Source organism: Onychostruthus taczanowskii, unplaced genomic scaffold, assembly GCF_017590055.1.
Source record: "Onychostruthus taczanowskii isolate IOZ18803 unplaced genomic scaffold, ASM1759005v1 scaffold6, whole genome shotgun sequence".
NCBI lineage: Eukaryota > Metazoa > Chordata > Aves > Passeriformes > Passeridae > Onychostruthus > Onychostruthus taczanowskii.
The window spans coordinates 15963362-15978773 of record NW_024503679.1 but is presented as its reverse complement, the minus strand read 5'-3'; the positions used below and the strand labels follow the sequence as shown (position 1 = coordinate 15978773).

At 47.5% G+C, this 15412-nt stretch overlaps 1 protein-coding gene across 1 annotated transcript; it reads right to left on the bottom strand.

Annotated features, from left to right (window-relative positions):
• Positions 1 to 534: 534 nt before the first annotated feature.
• ANKDD1A (ankyrin repeat and death domain containing 1A) lies at positions 535 to 12639 on the bottom strand. Its single transcript, XM_041418839.1, has 16 exons — positions 12528 to 12639; positions 12311 to 12388; positions 9742 to 9845; positions 9016 to 9114; positions 8344 to 8442; positions 7786 to 7890; positions 7446 to 7544; positions 6930 to 7028; positions 5701 to 5799; positions 5272 to 5370; positions 4953 to 5051; positions 4289 to 4387; positions 2876 to 2971; positions 1679 to 1880; positions 838 to 969; positions 535 to 596 (listed from the first exon to the last, which is right to left on the bottom strand). The coding sequence occupies exons 1-16, from the start codon at positions 12637 to 12639 to the stop codon at positions 535 to 537; spliced, it is 1683 nt and encodes a 560-aa protein (XP_041274773.1).
• Between the last annotated feature and the right edge of the window lie 2773 nt (positions 12640 to 15412).

Sequence of the window (15412 nt, the reverse complement as noted above, 5' to 3'; positions counted from 1 at the left end):
CAAACTTTTTGTGAGGAGTCAAAGCATTAAAGATCACAACTCCTCAGGTTCCAAAAGGATTAAACAGCAGCTTTGATTTTGCTTAAGTTCTCTTCTTACGGTGGGAATGTATGGACATGCCAAAGACATGAGATACCCCCACAAATAAGGTAAGTAAAGAACATTCCTGAGAACAAAGCCTTTGTCCTCATTAACTTAAAAACTTGACAATTGAAAATTTATATACAAAACTGTGCTGTAGACAAGTTACAGTAGAACTGTAATATTTCCTGATGCAGTATATGACAAGTAAGGCTTGCTCACCAAACTCACTGCAGTGCCCAGGCCCCTTGGAATTGCTGATAAAAATCTCCCTTCTGTGTAGAGGCGTTTTTGGCCATGACCATTTGTTTTACCCTTGTCATTTCCTGTCCAGAAGGGTGCAGCAGTGCCAGCAGTTTGTGACAAGAAGGCCTTAGGTTGCATCTGCCTTCTCTCAGCAGCAGAGAAGTGTTTCTCCTGTGGCTCTGAGACCAGCCGAGGATGCTCCTGGTGTCACATTGCTGTGCACTTCCGTGGAGAGGTGGAGTCTGCGTTTGCTTTTTTCCTGATACTTTCTGTAAGAGAGAATGATCTGCTGCACAGAACAATAAAGCCGTGGCAGGATCTGTTCATTTATCAAACCTAAGAGAAAGAGATTACATGTAATGGAAGCAAGGGGGCAGAGCAGGTGCTTTCAGCTCGTGAGTTGGCTTCACTGAAGTTTTCCTCTGTGTATGTTGTCTAAGCACAGAATTTGGGGAAATTAATTCAAATAATACTCAGTGTGTGTTATTTGAAGAAAGACAAAAGTATTACCTGCTAAATCTCTTCTCCCAATTCCCACCAGGCCTTCATACAGTCCCTTGATTGGATTTTCTCCTGCAGTGATCACACCATGGAGCCAAATCAGCAACATTCTGTGGCCGTGTTCCCTGTAGCTTTTAGTGCCTGGCAGGATCAAACCACAGATGAAATCCCACTCTCAGAGTGCACGGCCCTGACCAGAGCAGTTTTCTGCCCTGGTGGGTTTGCACACCCCTCCCTCCTTTCAGGATTTTACTAGGAGGCTGTAAAGCATGGTTTTAATTCCTGGTTCTGATGTGATTGCTGGATTTATGTGGAACTTAATGGAGTGACTATGGCTGAGCTTGGGTTTGTTGCACAGCCTTTCATGGCAATAGTTTCTGTCTTCAGAGCACAGCTTGGCCCCTTGCTCATCATCCAAACTACAGAGTTCTTGACACAGCCAGAACTATCAGTGATCTGTTACTGACCCTCGGACCCTGCTTCTGCTAATATTTTTCTTAAATTCTAAAGAATTCACTGTCTTCTTACTACTCAAAAGAAAAAAGTAAAACCAGCAAGTTTCTTCTGTTCTGTAGAACAAGAATTGTAGCAAGAACTCACATGACTGCCAAATGTCTCCTAAGGAGTGAGCAAAGAACCACTAATTCCCCTGCTTGCATGCTTTATTTCTAGACAAATTACAGTGTGTAGGTAATTCCACATTCAGCAAAACCAGTATTTTTAACCTAACCTTTTGGTTACTTCAAATAAACCAACTGGTTTTCTTCATGCTTTGCTCTTACTACAGCTTTATCTCCTAGAAACAAAATCCAAGGAAAGAAAGGAAAATACCTGCGAAGCTTTTTTATACCTGTCCATTGTTGCTCAATGGCCCTAATGTGGTCATCAGTGAACTTCCAGTAATGTGCCAGCTTCTTCCACTCCCCGGGTTTGAGGTACTTAGTGGCTAATCTCCACATGACTGAGCGAATGTGCTGTGTTTCCAGCCTGTGATCCTGCTTAAAGGTCAAGTCCTTTGCCACCCATGAGCTGGAGTCGCTGTTCAGGTTGTCCTGCAGAGCCAGAACAGGGGTGCTGCAGCAGTGCCTGTGGTTCTGCAGCCTCCCACATCCCCAGCTCTGTGGTCCCTGTGAGTTCTTTCTGGCACAGCTCATTTTTTTATTCTCTTTATTATCATCTCTGTGCTCATCAGGGTTAAAATGGCATTAATGGCCACTCGGCTGTGGAAGCCCATGCAGATCACGATTTGCATTTCTACACTCCCTTTTATCTGGGGTTTGGGGCAGAATCATTTAATTAAATCTGCTTCCCTGCAACATCAGCTGTGCTCACAGTGCCTACATGCCAGGCTGAATGACATTCTCTAGGGCTGCATGGGAAGCCAATGCATGGGCCTGATACACTGAGCATGACTCCCAAAGCTGCACCTGAGCCACAGGCACATGCTCTCCTTTCCTTCCTTTGCTTCCCCCTCTGGAGCACTGCCATGGGAGGACGACCAAACTCTGAAGAACATGCAGGGGATGTGACATTGGGCTGTACCTTCAGCTCACTCTGCTCAGCTTGGTTTGGGCACAGGCTTGGGGTAGGCAGGGTTTCAGAGGGGAGATTGGGGCTGAGAGGCTGCACTTTGAGGGAGAAGTTGTATGACTCCAACAAGAGCTGTCTCCTTCCACTGCTGAAAAACTCTCAAAATCCCATTTTGGTGACCTGAGGCCAAGCACTTTTTCGCTCAAGTCCTTCAGCTTCTCCTTCTGGGAAAAGGAACTAATTCTATCCCTTTGGGAGCAGCTGTTAAATAATTTTTGGAAACCCCTATTCCCAGCAGTGCCGCCTGGGATTTCTAACAGCAGAGGCCTTTTTAAACAAGGAAAGCCTTAAGTAGATTCTGTTGGCATGGTGAGGACTTCTGTTTTTCTTAAGTAAGGGGATGAAAATAGAGGTCAGGCTGTCATGGGATGTCCTGTATTTCTTTTTCTTTGACAGCTGGTATGTGGAGTCTCAGTGGAGAGGAGAAAGCACAGGGGCTGTTGTGTAAGCTGCTCACCTTCTCCCATTTGTAAAATCGATCAGCTTTGATAATCATGTCCACCAAGATGATGTGATTGCCTCGGGCAGCAACATCCAGAGATGTTTTCCCTTGCTGAAATTAGAAAGGAAAAATGAGCTGTACCTTAGCAGGTACAATCTCCACAGCCACCCAGCATCTGCAGCAGCTGGCACATGGACTACTGAGGGATGCAGCCACCAGGACCTGTTCTCCACCTGTGAACTTCAGATGTGAGCTGGTGTCAAGCTCCTGCATTCGGGGCATGGGCAGTGGTTTTCCAGCCTCTGCAGCATCTCCTCTGTTGCTACAAGAGATCTGCCTATTTTGCAGGAGCCACTGGAAAAGCTTCACCCACCAACTGGAAAAGCTGCAACCCACCAACATGAGAGCAACCATCAGAGAACCAGCTCAGCTCTGCAGTCCAAGGTATTTTATAGCCTTTTGCACAGCAGGTTTGCTGACACATGAAACCAAAGTGATTTATGCAACCTCATTAACTTTACAGGCTCCAGATACACTTGATTAAAAATGGTCTCCTAGGAGAAGCACAGGCTGATGAGACTATGAAAATGTGGCTATGTTCCTTTCATGAATATGATTTTGGATTGGGCAGGGGGAGATTTGTATTTCTATCTGAAATCAGAAGGCAGAAAAGAACGAGACTTGAAAGTTGCATGAAGGCAAGTGAGCCAGCCCAGGCACCAGGCATAACAGGAAGAACAGTCCTATCCTCAGATGTGAGCAGAAACCCAATTTCATACAGGAAAGTGTGAATGTGTCCCCTGTGCTGAGTGTCACTGCAGCTCCACAGAGTGCTGAAAGGTGACAAACATTCACCACAGCTGAAGGCCAGTTCAGCCAGGTGGCTTCAGGTCTGCACTTGCTCTAACCCACAGCAAATGGCAAACAATATTTTAATCCCTGCCCAAGGGCCTCCAGCATTTTTGGGCACAGACTACATTTTCAGGGCTCTTGAAATTCATTCTGTTGTTTTTATTAGATGCCAAAAGCCCCAGAACTGTGCCAGATCTATACCAAACAGATCCTTTCAACCTATTAGAATATATGGCCTGTAATTTTTCAGGTATATTACTTACCATTGTTTGAGGAAATCTTTGATATTACTGTTCATCATAGTACAAGTATAAAGAACTAGAACAACTTTGAGAAGGAAAGAGTTGTTCATTGTGTTATCTATTTTCTACCTGCCTAAGAACCAGTCACTTCTTTCCTGCAAAACACATCAAAATAACCTATTCAACTGTGTTTTAAGGGCTTATCTCTGGAAATATCAAAATTTTAATATTACTAGCCTTTCTTGAAAATTATGAAAAACATTAGCAAAGACCATCTATGTATATTTTCCCTCCATACTCCCACAGAACCTGTTCCACCCATGGAGACCTTTACCTTGTCTGTTAGCTTCAGATTAACTCCTGCAATGAGAATCATCTCAGCAATGTCCTGCCTGCCATGCTCTGCAGCGATGTGGAGTGAGGTCTGCTGCCTCTGCAGAAGGAGGGAGAAAGGACTACACTTCAGAGGACAAGGGTGAGGCTGGAAGGACAGAACACTACCAGGAGGAGCTTGGGACTGTTTAATGGAAACCAGTAAAACTGAATAGAAATGTGTCAATTTCACAGTATCATCAGTAGAGAACATCACTACAAGTATGAGGATTAACCAAAACAAGCTACACAAAGCTCCTCATTCAGAAAATTACAGTTTGGTGAGACAATCAGCTACCTCCAGCCTTGCCTCCAATTCTCAGCCCTCCAAACATTTTGCAGAATACATTCCATCTTGAAATTCCTCCTACCTGCTTCCAGCAAGGGCAAGAGAGCCTGACTATGCAATGTTGCAGGGGACACAGCACTGCCCTCATGCTGAACACCCTCAAGTGATTACCTCACTGCAACACTTAGAATAATTTCACAGGTTTCACATTTCCTAAGCTGCGCTTCCAGGTTCTCCACATTTTAAAGCACTCCTCTTCAATCCTGTCCCAAAGTGACAAAATCCCCATGAAACTGGTTCACATTTCAAACACAAAGAACGGGAGCCGCAGTCTTACATTATCTGGAATGTCAAGGTCACACTCTGCACTGATGAAGAGCTTCACCACGGCTGGGAAGTTCTGCAGGACTGCGATGTGCATTGCTGATGCATTTTGCTGTGGAAAGAAGATCCTGCACTTAGGGAGAGCTTAGCTCACAGCACTGAAAGGACCATGCTGTGCCCAGCATGTCCTATTCTATCACAGCTGCCAGTCTGCACTGGGGGCTGACGGGGATACTGCACTAGTACTTCCAGAGTTGCTTTGTGCCCTTGAGCAGCTCTGTGAACTGGCTTTACCCTTTTTGTTAGTGGTGAGAGCACTGAGAGGGACTCACATGATTGAGAGCATCCGTGTGGATTCCTGCATCCATGAGGATCCTGGCTATCTCCTCATAGCCGTGCAGTGCTGCATAATGAAGGCAGTTCATCTTTTTCTGAGAGGGAAGTCAGAAGAGAGGAGTGTTATTCAGGGATTCTTCCCAGAGGCTGCAGTTGTTACAGACTGCCCACAAAGAGCTCCCTGCAAGAGTCCTATGGCCCAGCACTGACAAATTCCTGGAGATTGTCTCCAGCCAAACCAGTCCCAGGGAGCTTCACCTGCCTCTTTGTACAAAACCATGTTTACCTTCCTCTAAACTCCCCGTGCTATTCCTGAATGCAGGGCTGCACATGACCTCTCTCTATGGGTGACCTGGGAAGTCACAGGTCTGGGCATAAATCCACAAAGTAGGGTTTGGGAATGGAATCACCTCCATGGAGCTAACCTGGGTTTGGGCATTGACATCAGCACCCGCTTCCAGGAGCAGCTTCACACAGTGGCTGTGTCCCCCCTCAGCAGCCAGGTGCAGAGCCGTGAGTCCTTCCTGCACAAGGCAAGAAAGGACACAAGCAGCATTTCTGTAGACAAGGCCAACACTGAGCAGCAGAATGAGTCACAGACTCTACCCCTTCTTCTGAATCCATGACATGTTACAGTACCAGTTCTGAGGGCCAGGGATCTCCAGGTGACTGTTACGAAAATAGAGAACACAATTATCTGCCCTGGGCATACCAAAGTACTGCTCTGTCCTGAATGTCACTGGCTGTGGGCCACAAGACAGACATTGTGTTCACCATCTTTCCTCCCCTCCAGCCCATCAATAAACCAAGAAGGATTTCACATGGACAGCAAAGACAAACCATTTTCCTGGAATAACCCAGAGACAGAATTTGAAACCTGTAACCCTCTATCACTGGTTTTCCCTTCTGAGGGCTGCAGCTCATTTCATTATAAGAAAACAGAAGCAAGCAAGCAGAATTCCTAAGTGATTTCATCTGGTTTTATTATTGCTCTTTGCACAAAGGGCAGCTCATGGGGGTAGACAAATGCTGCCAGTTACCACAGAAGGTGGCTCCCCCTTTCCTTCAGATCTTAATCACAATCAAATACACTTTTCAAAGACAGTAACCAAATAAGACTAAAAAAAATGCTGATAAACTTAATTGGGAGTGTGCCCTGGAATAAATAACAGTGATACTAAGCCAATATTTGCTATCTAAGTCATTAACTGTGTTCCAGCCACATAATTTTCCAGAGCGGATCTGTCAAAAGAGAGATCTCAAACAGAAGGCCCATATGTTCAGTGACTAAGTCAATACTTTAAAGCACAGTGAAGTTTAGTTTAAAACACACTCAATAACCATTAAGGCACTTGAATGTACAAGGGTCAGGGAGAGAAAGGGAGATTAAATGGAGTGATAAGGTAGGTGTGCAGATACAGCAGGAAGAGAAGGCAACACTTTAAAGCCGGAAATTGGTCCAAGACGGATGTTGCCTTTCACTGATACTCTGCAAGTGTGACCTGCCTTTACCCACACAGGCTTCAGATAAAATCAGCTATTTTCTAGACCTATCCTGTCAATACTGGCTTTTCAGCCTGATGACTGTGGCAGGAGAGTATTTCTAGGGGGGAAAAGGGCAAAACTGATGTGGTTTTGATTTAAGTGTACTTACTGAGTTTTTTTCATCAAGGTCCACTCCGACATCTATAATCTTCTCCAGCACAGAGAGGTGTCCATTTTTAGCAGCTAAATGCAATGCTGTATTTTCTTCCTGAAAGTAAACATTACTTTATAAACATATGTCTCACAGGACTGAGTGTTCATATACCACAACCTTGCACAGAGTGTATCCAGTGTGGCTGAAAAGGAGGTTGTAACCAGTAGCACGAATATGAAGCAATCTTCCTACAGTTGCAGCAGCAAGGGTAGAACCCCTCCTACCTTAAACTGGAGCATGGTCCACCAGGCTTGTTGTGCATCCTGCCTGAAAAGTCCTGGAGAGAAATCATGAACTGAGCAAGAAAATGGCTTGAAGTGGATAGGGAAGAAAAGCCCTGACATACCACAGGCATCGTAACAACTGTGGACAACTTGCCTGCCTGAGCCCCATTTGGTATTCTGTTCCCTGGTTTTCATATCCCCTAATCCTTGGACTTCACCTGCCTTGCATATGGTTTTGTGCCCGTACCTTGTCTTTGGCACCATGAGAACAACCCAGTCGAAGGAGGAACTCCACCACCTCCAGCTGCCCGTGCTCTGCGGCCAGGTGAAACGCTGTCCTGTCCATCTTTGGAAGGAAACAGAGAAACACAGTCCAAAAGGCTCAGAAAACACAAGATCAGATCATCTGCTGCAATAAGCTTGACCAGAGCCAGAATCCCCATCATCCCTAAGTTTACTCTGCAAGAAGACTTCTTGGAGTAGTGTCTGACTCTGATTCTCTTCCCAAGACCAAGGGCAACACTCCTGCTAAGCTCAGCACAGCAAGACCAGACTTCATAAAACAAAGCTGTGAAAAGACTTTCTACCTTGTCTGTCTCATCCACACACATGTCCTCCAAGTCCTCCATGATGAACTCCATGACCTGGATGTGTCCCCTCTGAGCTGCACAGTGAAGCAGGTTCCTGCCATTCTGGAGAGGAGACAAAGGACTGCTCATTCAACAAGTCCAAGACTGTGGGACAGTCAGTCTCTTTTGACAAACTGCTCCTGTTAGCAAAGGCCCATTTCATCCTCCCTGCACTTCCAGGACTAAAATTCCTTATGCTGCAGACAGCAAGTTATGACTGAAATATTAGTCCCCCTTTTCCCAGACAAGGTCTGGTTTAGAATACAAGGACTGCTGATTCACTGAACCTATTTCCCATTTCTGTAACACCTTCCACATCAGCACTGCACAAACATGAGGTGAGGAAGCTGTGTGCATTTCCAGAGCTCCAGTTATTACAGCTGCTTCAGGGATAAGTCAAGAGTGCAGGTGGCAGTCCCCAGAGCAGATGCTGTCACACACAACTAAGGTCACAGGTAAACCTCTCCCTGTCCCTGTCTAGAGTCAAGTGATGGAACCACACGGGGAGACTCTCACCCTATTGGCACAGTTAACCTTGGCCCCAGCATTGACAAGGATCTGCAGGACGCGGAGGTGGCCAAACCAGGCAGACAGGAGAAGAGCATTCATTCCAAACTGGGCAAGAAAGAAGAAAGATATTTACAGTTAAACTGCAGCCATCACCATCCCCACCCTGAGGGAAGCTGCCTTCTTAGCTTAATGAAGTTTTCCAAATCTATTTATTTCTCACTGGTATATTTTTTAGTTGCACTTTCTCCAATTATTATTATTCCTGTCACTGAGCAGAGACCTGCTTCTTGGCAGCTACTACCTATTTAATGGTATGTATTAGCCTGACTGTATGGGGGAGAGAAAAAAACTCTTTGGCTGTCACTGTCATCCTACAAGACCCACCAACACAATCAGAAGAAGCCAAGCATTCCCATGCTCTATGGAAAACTTCACAGATTCTACCAGCCTATTCCAAGTCACTGTGCATGCAAGGAAAAGGCCAAAATACAGAGCACAAGCACATGTGCCAACAAGGCTTGCTCCAGCCCCTTGCTCAGCAGGTGCAGCGTGCCACCCTGTGCCACCCACCCAGGGCTAAGGTGCAGTCTGTTAACTGCTGGCCTAGCACCCAGTCCCTGGAGCTGCCCCAGCACTGAACACATCTGCAGCACATGCAAGGGAGAGTCGCCTCTGTACACTGTCTTCGTCATCCACAGGGACGTCGTGATCCAGGAGCAGCCGCACAGCATCCACGCTCCCTGCTCCCGCAGCCCAGTGCAGGGCAGTCCGGTCTGCCTGCAAGGAAGCACAGAGGCAGGGAAGGCTGATGTGTGCAGAGTGTGTGTATCCACCAGCCTTTCTGAAGGCTAAAATGTCCTCAGCCATCTATGGAGCCAGAATTTCTCACACTGTACAGTTTTCTTTGGATGCAGCCCTCTGTCTCTGCTCTCCTGTCAGGCAGAGAGGTGTCAGTCACCTTCTGCTCAGGAGCTGCAGTTCTGGACTATAATGACAGCACAGAGTGAAGCACATTACTGACCATAAATGGAAAGATTGAAACACTAGGGATGGGGGCAATCTTCTATCTCCATGAACTTACTAGTCAACAAGGAAATCTGCACCAGAAACAGAGTTTGTCCCACAGTCTTACTGTACAGAGACAGCAAAATCAGAGCCTTTCATGGCATTCATATCTGTCTGGCAATTGCAGCTATCCAGTGTGGCCAGGATGATAGTTCTGGGGGTCTCAGCGTGTTGTGAAAACTCCATGGTTGCCACAGGCCCTATTTGGCACTGGGTGTTGTATTTTAAAGTTTTGACAAATTAAGCAGTTAATGAGAAGAGTAGCATTAAGGAGCTGCAGTTCTGAAACACGCCCTTAGCACTTCCTGCAGCGTGGAGGTGGAAAAACCCAGGACTTACATTGTTTTTGGCTTTGATGTCAACTCCTCTCCTGATGAGTTCCTCCATCCTGGCTGTATCATTTCGCTTCGCCGCATCATGGAACTCCTTCTCTGACTGAAGCACTGCAGCAGAGCAGAAGAGTGAGCATTAAAACAGTGCTGGCAAGGGGCAGGGAACAGCATGCCCCAACAAACCTCCCCTTCATCTCACCGGCCCCTGTGGCTTCAGGGAAGGATGACTGCAGAAAGATTCTTCCAGCAAGAATCCCAGCCCTACAGATGCTGGCATGTTTGCTGGATTTAGATTTCTACCACTGTCTCTCTGTTCCCTGACTACCCCTGTGCCACATCAGTGCTCTTCCAGTCCTACCCACTTCTCTTCTAATTCAGTGTCTTTGTCTGCATGGATTTGCTCCAGCTGCAGAACCTTTTGATTCATGAGGTCCATATCCTCTGGGCACCCTCTGAGGCCCAGAGTCAGTGTGAAGGCTCTGAGATGACACAGACCCTTTCCTCCATCCATCCTTACACCTACATGCCACTGCTCTACAAGGAGGCCTCTACACATGGTCCCCCTCCAGGCAACCTGAACCAGCCAAGCAGCACAAAACTGCCAGCCTGGCCTGTGATTAGTGTTGCATCTCTTAATAAACCATGGCAGTTCTGCACATAATTTACCATGACTGGCAGTATTTGTCCTGCACAGTTAGGCACAATTTAAGAGTGTTTACTCTCCATGCTGGGCCATGCCCCAGCAGTCTTCTTCTTCATCAAATAAACCTTCCTGCCAAGAAACAAGAGCAAGGCTGTGACTGCCACAGCCCAACAGGGAGGCTCTGAAGACTTTTGGCAAGGCTGATGTTGGCATTTGTTGGACTCAGTCTCTGTCCTAGGGCTTTTGGGGAATTCTTTCAAGAAGGGCTTGAGTCAGACCCTTGGCCTGTCACATCCTACTGGAGAGTTGGCCCAGAGGCTCTGCTCTCTTCTACACTTCTCCAGAACCCAGGCTGCAGTTTGAGGGGCTCAATGCAATTTCAGTTTGTTCCAACATATCAGCTGCATATTAATCACATGCCATACAAAAGGCACAAAACATATTATTGCTCCCATTCCACCACACTGAGGGAGAAAACCAGGAGACTTGCTGCCTAAATAGCAGAATTAATCTCTTTGGAGGACACAGAAGAAAGGCATCCCTACCATGGATCTTAGAGCAACAGAGGCATAACCTCATCCTCCAGTTTCCATTCCCCTTGCCTTCAAACAAAAGAACTTTAGCTCAAGAAAAACACAACACAAATTTTAATGCTAGACAGGATCATTGAATAGTATGTTTATCCACTTAACACCAGACATGTTCATCTGAGAGTGTGAATTCAAGAGTGCTGGACCTGCTGCTACAATGAAGGCAGTAGGATTTGGACACTGATTTCTGCAAGAAACAGAGTCTGAGAGTGTGAATTCAAGAGTGCTGGACCTGCTGCTGCAATGAAGGCAGTAGGATTTCTGAAAGAAACAGGATTTCCTATACTGTATATTAAGACTCTCTTATCACCTTATCAGCTATGTTAACAGGATTGCATTTCACCCTGCATGGACCCTTCATTTGAGAGGAAATATCAAGAGAACCTGTGAAATACACGCTGAGATTTTGTTAATTATTAACACCAATGGCTACACACATAACACCTTCTTGTACAAGCATCCCCCTTCAGTGGAGTAAATCCTATGCTCCAATTAAGCAAATGCTGCTGACCCTGCTCTCCAGGTGACAGAAATGTTTTCTTACATTTTATGGACAGACAAAGCATCATTTCCAAGAGATGCCAAACCACCTTAATTATTCTTTGTACTAGCAGTGAAGATGCAGTAACAAATCTGACATTGCCAAGGCTGTAGAAGCCGCAATTTATTTTCAGCAACACATGAGTAACAGTTTGATGGTCTGAGTTTCCTGCTTAAGACCCACAGTGGCTCTGGAAGTGTAAATGCACTCTCATCACGGCATGCACCTGTCCAACAGCAACACTTCAGTGGATATTTAGCAGTGTTCCTTCTCTTTCGAGCTCAGATTCCAGGGTACTTCATAGCTTACCGAATAAGAATTCAGTTACTGAACAGGAATTCAGTTATCACGAACAGCGTAGAAAACATTTTAAATTATTTACCCTTAATGCAATGCACCAACTCACAGGCATTTCATTATGCAAGAGATGTAGAAAAGCAGCGAAGGAGGAGAAAGACATGCAAAGAAACGTGCAAAACCCACCCACCGAGCCCCACCTGGGGCTGCAGGACACAAAGACAACTTGCGATGGGGACCGAGGGACCAAGGAGGCCAAAAACCCCAAGTGCGGGGTACCAGAGTTATGTGCAGCATCTCAGCGGTGTAGGATGCTTTGGGGCAACAGCAGTCCTGAATCACGGGTGGGTTTAACCACCCGCTTTGTTTCCGAGCGGATTTTCAGGTGTCCGGTTCTATTTCAGGGCATCCCGGGTCTGCCCCTCAGCCCCGACGGCTCCCGCCCGCCCCTGCCACACGAATCGCCCCTCACCGCTGGGGCAGCCCCCGCCTCGGCCCCACTCACGGGTGTCGCCATCCGAAGCCAAGTCGTCCCCCATGTCGCGACAGAGCGGCCCCGCCGCCGCCGCAGCCTCAGGGCGGGCTGAGGCGCGTCCCCGCCGCCGCCTCAGGGCGGGCTGAGGCGCGTCCCCGCCGCCGCCTCAGAGCGGGCTGACAGGCGCGTCCCCGCCGCCTCAGAGCGGGCTGACAGGCGCGTCCCCGCCGCCTCAGGGCGGGCTGACAGGCGCGTCCCCGCCGCCTCAGAGCGGGCTGACAGGCGCGTCCCCGCCTCCTCGCGGGCCACCTCGCCGCCGCCGAGCTGCTCTTTTGCTGCTCTTTAAAGCAAAAGATCATAAAACGAGCCCGTTTCCCGGCAAGCACGGTATTTTCGGGCCGTTTGGGGAGGATTTGAGCGGGGACATCCAGCCATTTCGGCCAGGTGCCGCTCCTCACCTTAGCACGGCTCTGCTGGGTGCTGCTACTTCGAGGTGGTGGGTGGTTTAATTTAAAATTAATTCAATTCTGTTTCCAGAGCAGTTTGGGAGGAGAGGGATTTCTAATCAGCAGGAAACACGGGGGGTTGTTTTTGTTTTCCGCTGAAAGCAGGGCTCAGGGATTGATGTTTCCTGGGAATGAGGTGCTCTTGTTACCACACGTCCCTCAGCAGGTGCAGGAGGGGGCAAAAGAGCTTTTCCCTCAAAGTTTTAGTGAATTCTCCAGTTTCAGCGTCTGGGCTGGTTTTACCTTTTATTTTGTTCTCCATTTTGATAGTATGATGAGGAAGAAACCAGGGTGAGCTGATGTTGAGGGGATAACCAGATCTGTTTCTGTGCGTCCCCCACAGTAATTCCCCACCGTAATACTGCTTCCATCTCTGGGAGATCCCAGCATAAGAAGGGCATGGAGCAGCTGGAGTGAGTCCAGAGGAGGCCACAGAAATTCTCAAAGGGTTGGAGCACCTCTGCTCTGGAGCCAGACTGGGAAAGCTGGGGATGTTCAGCCTGGAGAAAAGCTCCAGGGAGATCCTATATGAAGCCCCATCCCTGGAAGCATCCAAGGCCAGGTTGGGTGGGGCTTGGAGCACCCTGGGATAGTGGAAGGTGTCCCTGCCCATGGAAGGTGATGGAACTGGAGGATCCTTAAGGTCCCCTCCAGCGCAGATCATTCTGCCATTCTTTGCTGCTGGTCTCAGAATAGGAGAGGTGACATCCGGTTTGTATCCTGTCCCTAGACCATGCTGGCCCACAGATGGTCTTTGTCAGGACTCCCTGGAGAAGTATCTCTCTGTGTACCGCTGATTTTGGCTGTGAGCTCACTCTGATGCCTGTCACCACATGAGGGTGCCAGTGCTGTTCACCTGCCACGACTTCCTGCTCTAGCAGGGTGCAGATGGGGCTGTTCCCTGGGCTTGGGACAGTTTTGGGGTACATCCCGATCTCGGGGACCCTTGCGTGGATCCGTGCTGCTCCTGTGAGAGACAGTGGGGCGTTTGGTGTGTTGAGACATGACGGGAGGCAGATAAGAGACCCTCTGCTTCTCCAAACATGTCCCTCTGTGCACACCAGAACTGTCTTCAGGGCAGGGAGACAGTGGTTTCCATTACATTGAAACCCATCACCGATGGATTCAGTAGCCAAGTGCTTGCTAATCCAGTTGGATCACTATGGCTTGGCCTGCCCAGCTGTGAAATGGGGAGGTGGACCCTAAGCTCTTGAACAAATACAGAATGTGTGGAGGTTTATGGATAGCTGCTTCTCTCAGAGATTTGGATTTGTGTTTTGTTTGCCTTTTATTCAAACTGAAGTTAAAAAAAACCAAAAAACCAAAAAAAACAAAACACCACTCTATCTGGTAGGAAAAGTGAACATAAGGTCTGTCTGGATAAAGGGGAAGCCCTTCTTTTGTACAATAGCTTAGCGGGTAGAGCATCCTCCCCGAGGAAAGGGGAAAGCTGGGCTTGATCCTTGTTTCTGCCGGAGGGGAGATGCAAACCTCGGGCCACACAAGACCCCAGAGAGCACCGCAAACAACGGGCTGCAAGCATGTCTGATGCCGAGAGTTTTTCTTGCTCTTTCCTGTTACTTTAAATAATTAATGATTTGATGGAGCAGGGAGCGGAGAAGGCAGGTGTCCTGTTTCCCTGGGGAGCAATCTGTGCACCCGGCAAGACGGAGTCTTGCGCTTTCTCGATGAATATTTAAGTGTCTTCAGACAAACTGGAACGGCGCCAGCAGGAGTGACTGAGAAGGGCTGAGCCCTTCCCACGGGGTATCCTAGTGCCTGGGGGCTGGGGAAACAGCCCTGAATAGGGCAGGGAATAATCCCTGCTTGCACGGACTGTGGAGGTACTGTGCATCCCAGCCTTAGATGGGACCTCTGGCTCTTGCCAGCCTTTTGTTATGCTGTAAGAGATCCTTGGATGGAAAGCTGCCTGGATTTAAACTGCCGCTGTTAATGTCATTGTCTTCCAGAGCTTGGAGCAGCCAGGACTCATCACCCACGGCTCTCCTGCGGGTTAATGCTGATCTCGGAGGAGGAACAGTGCAGATGCACTGAGAGTTCGCATCTGTTTGTCAGCTTGGATGTTTCCAGCAGGCAGAAAAAAAGGCAGTGTAGGCAGTTCCTTCTGTCCTTCCCAAAGTGGTATGTGTTCAGGGGTGGAAGGGACTAAGACTTTCTGCTGATAATAAGTACAGAATGCTGCGACGATTTATTAACGACACTGAACATTCGCCTGGCGATCCATTCATTAGCTAACAGACCTGAAACAGCTCTTGGATTTTTCCACTAATGTTGTAGCACAGAGAATGACAGGGGGAGGTGATAATTTGACCCCTTTTTGCAAAATATTCCAGACATTGACCCCATCTTCAGGATGGTATTAAAATCTTCGACTTTATTTCACTTGAACAATAATTTTAGCTGAGCCAGCTTTGTGCTCTTTCCCACTTAGAAGTGAAGCTTTCTGTCAGAAAATTTTGTGCTCTTATTTTTCATGCACAATATTTAGGTACTGCTTTAGGATAATAATTATTTTTTATCACATTCAAAAATCATGAGCCAGGCTGCTTAAATCCATGTAATTTTAAAATGTGCCTCTGTTAGCTCCCTGGTTTAGTTGTATACA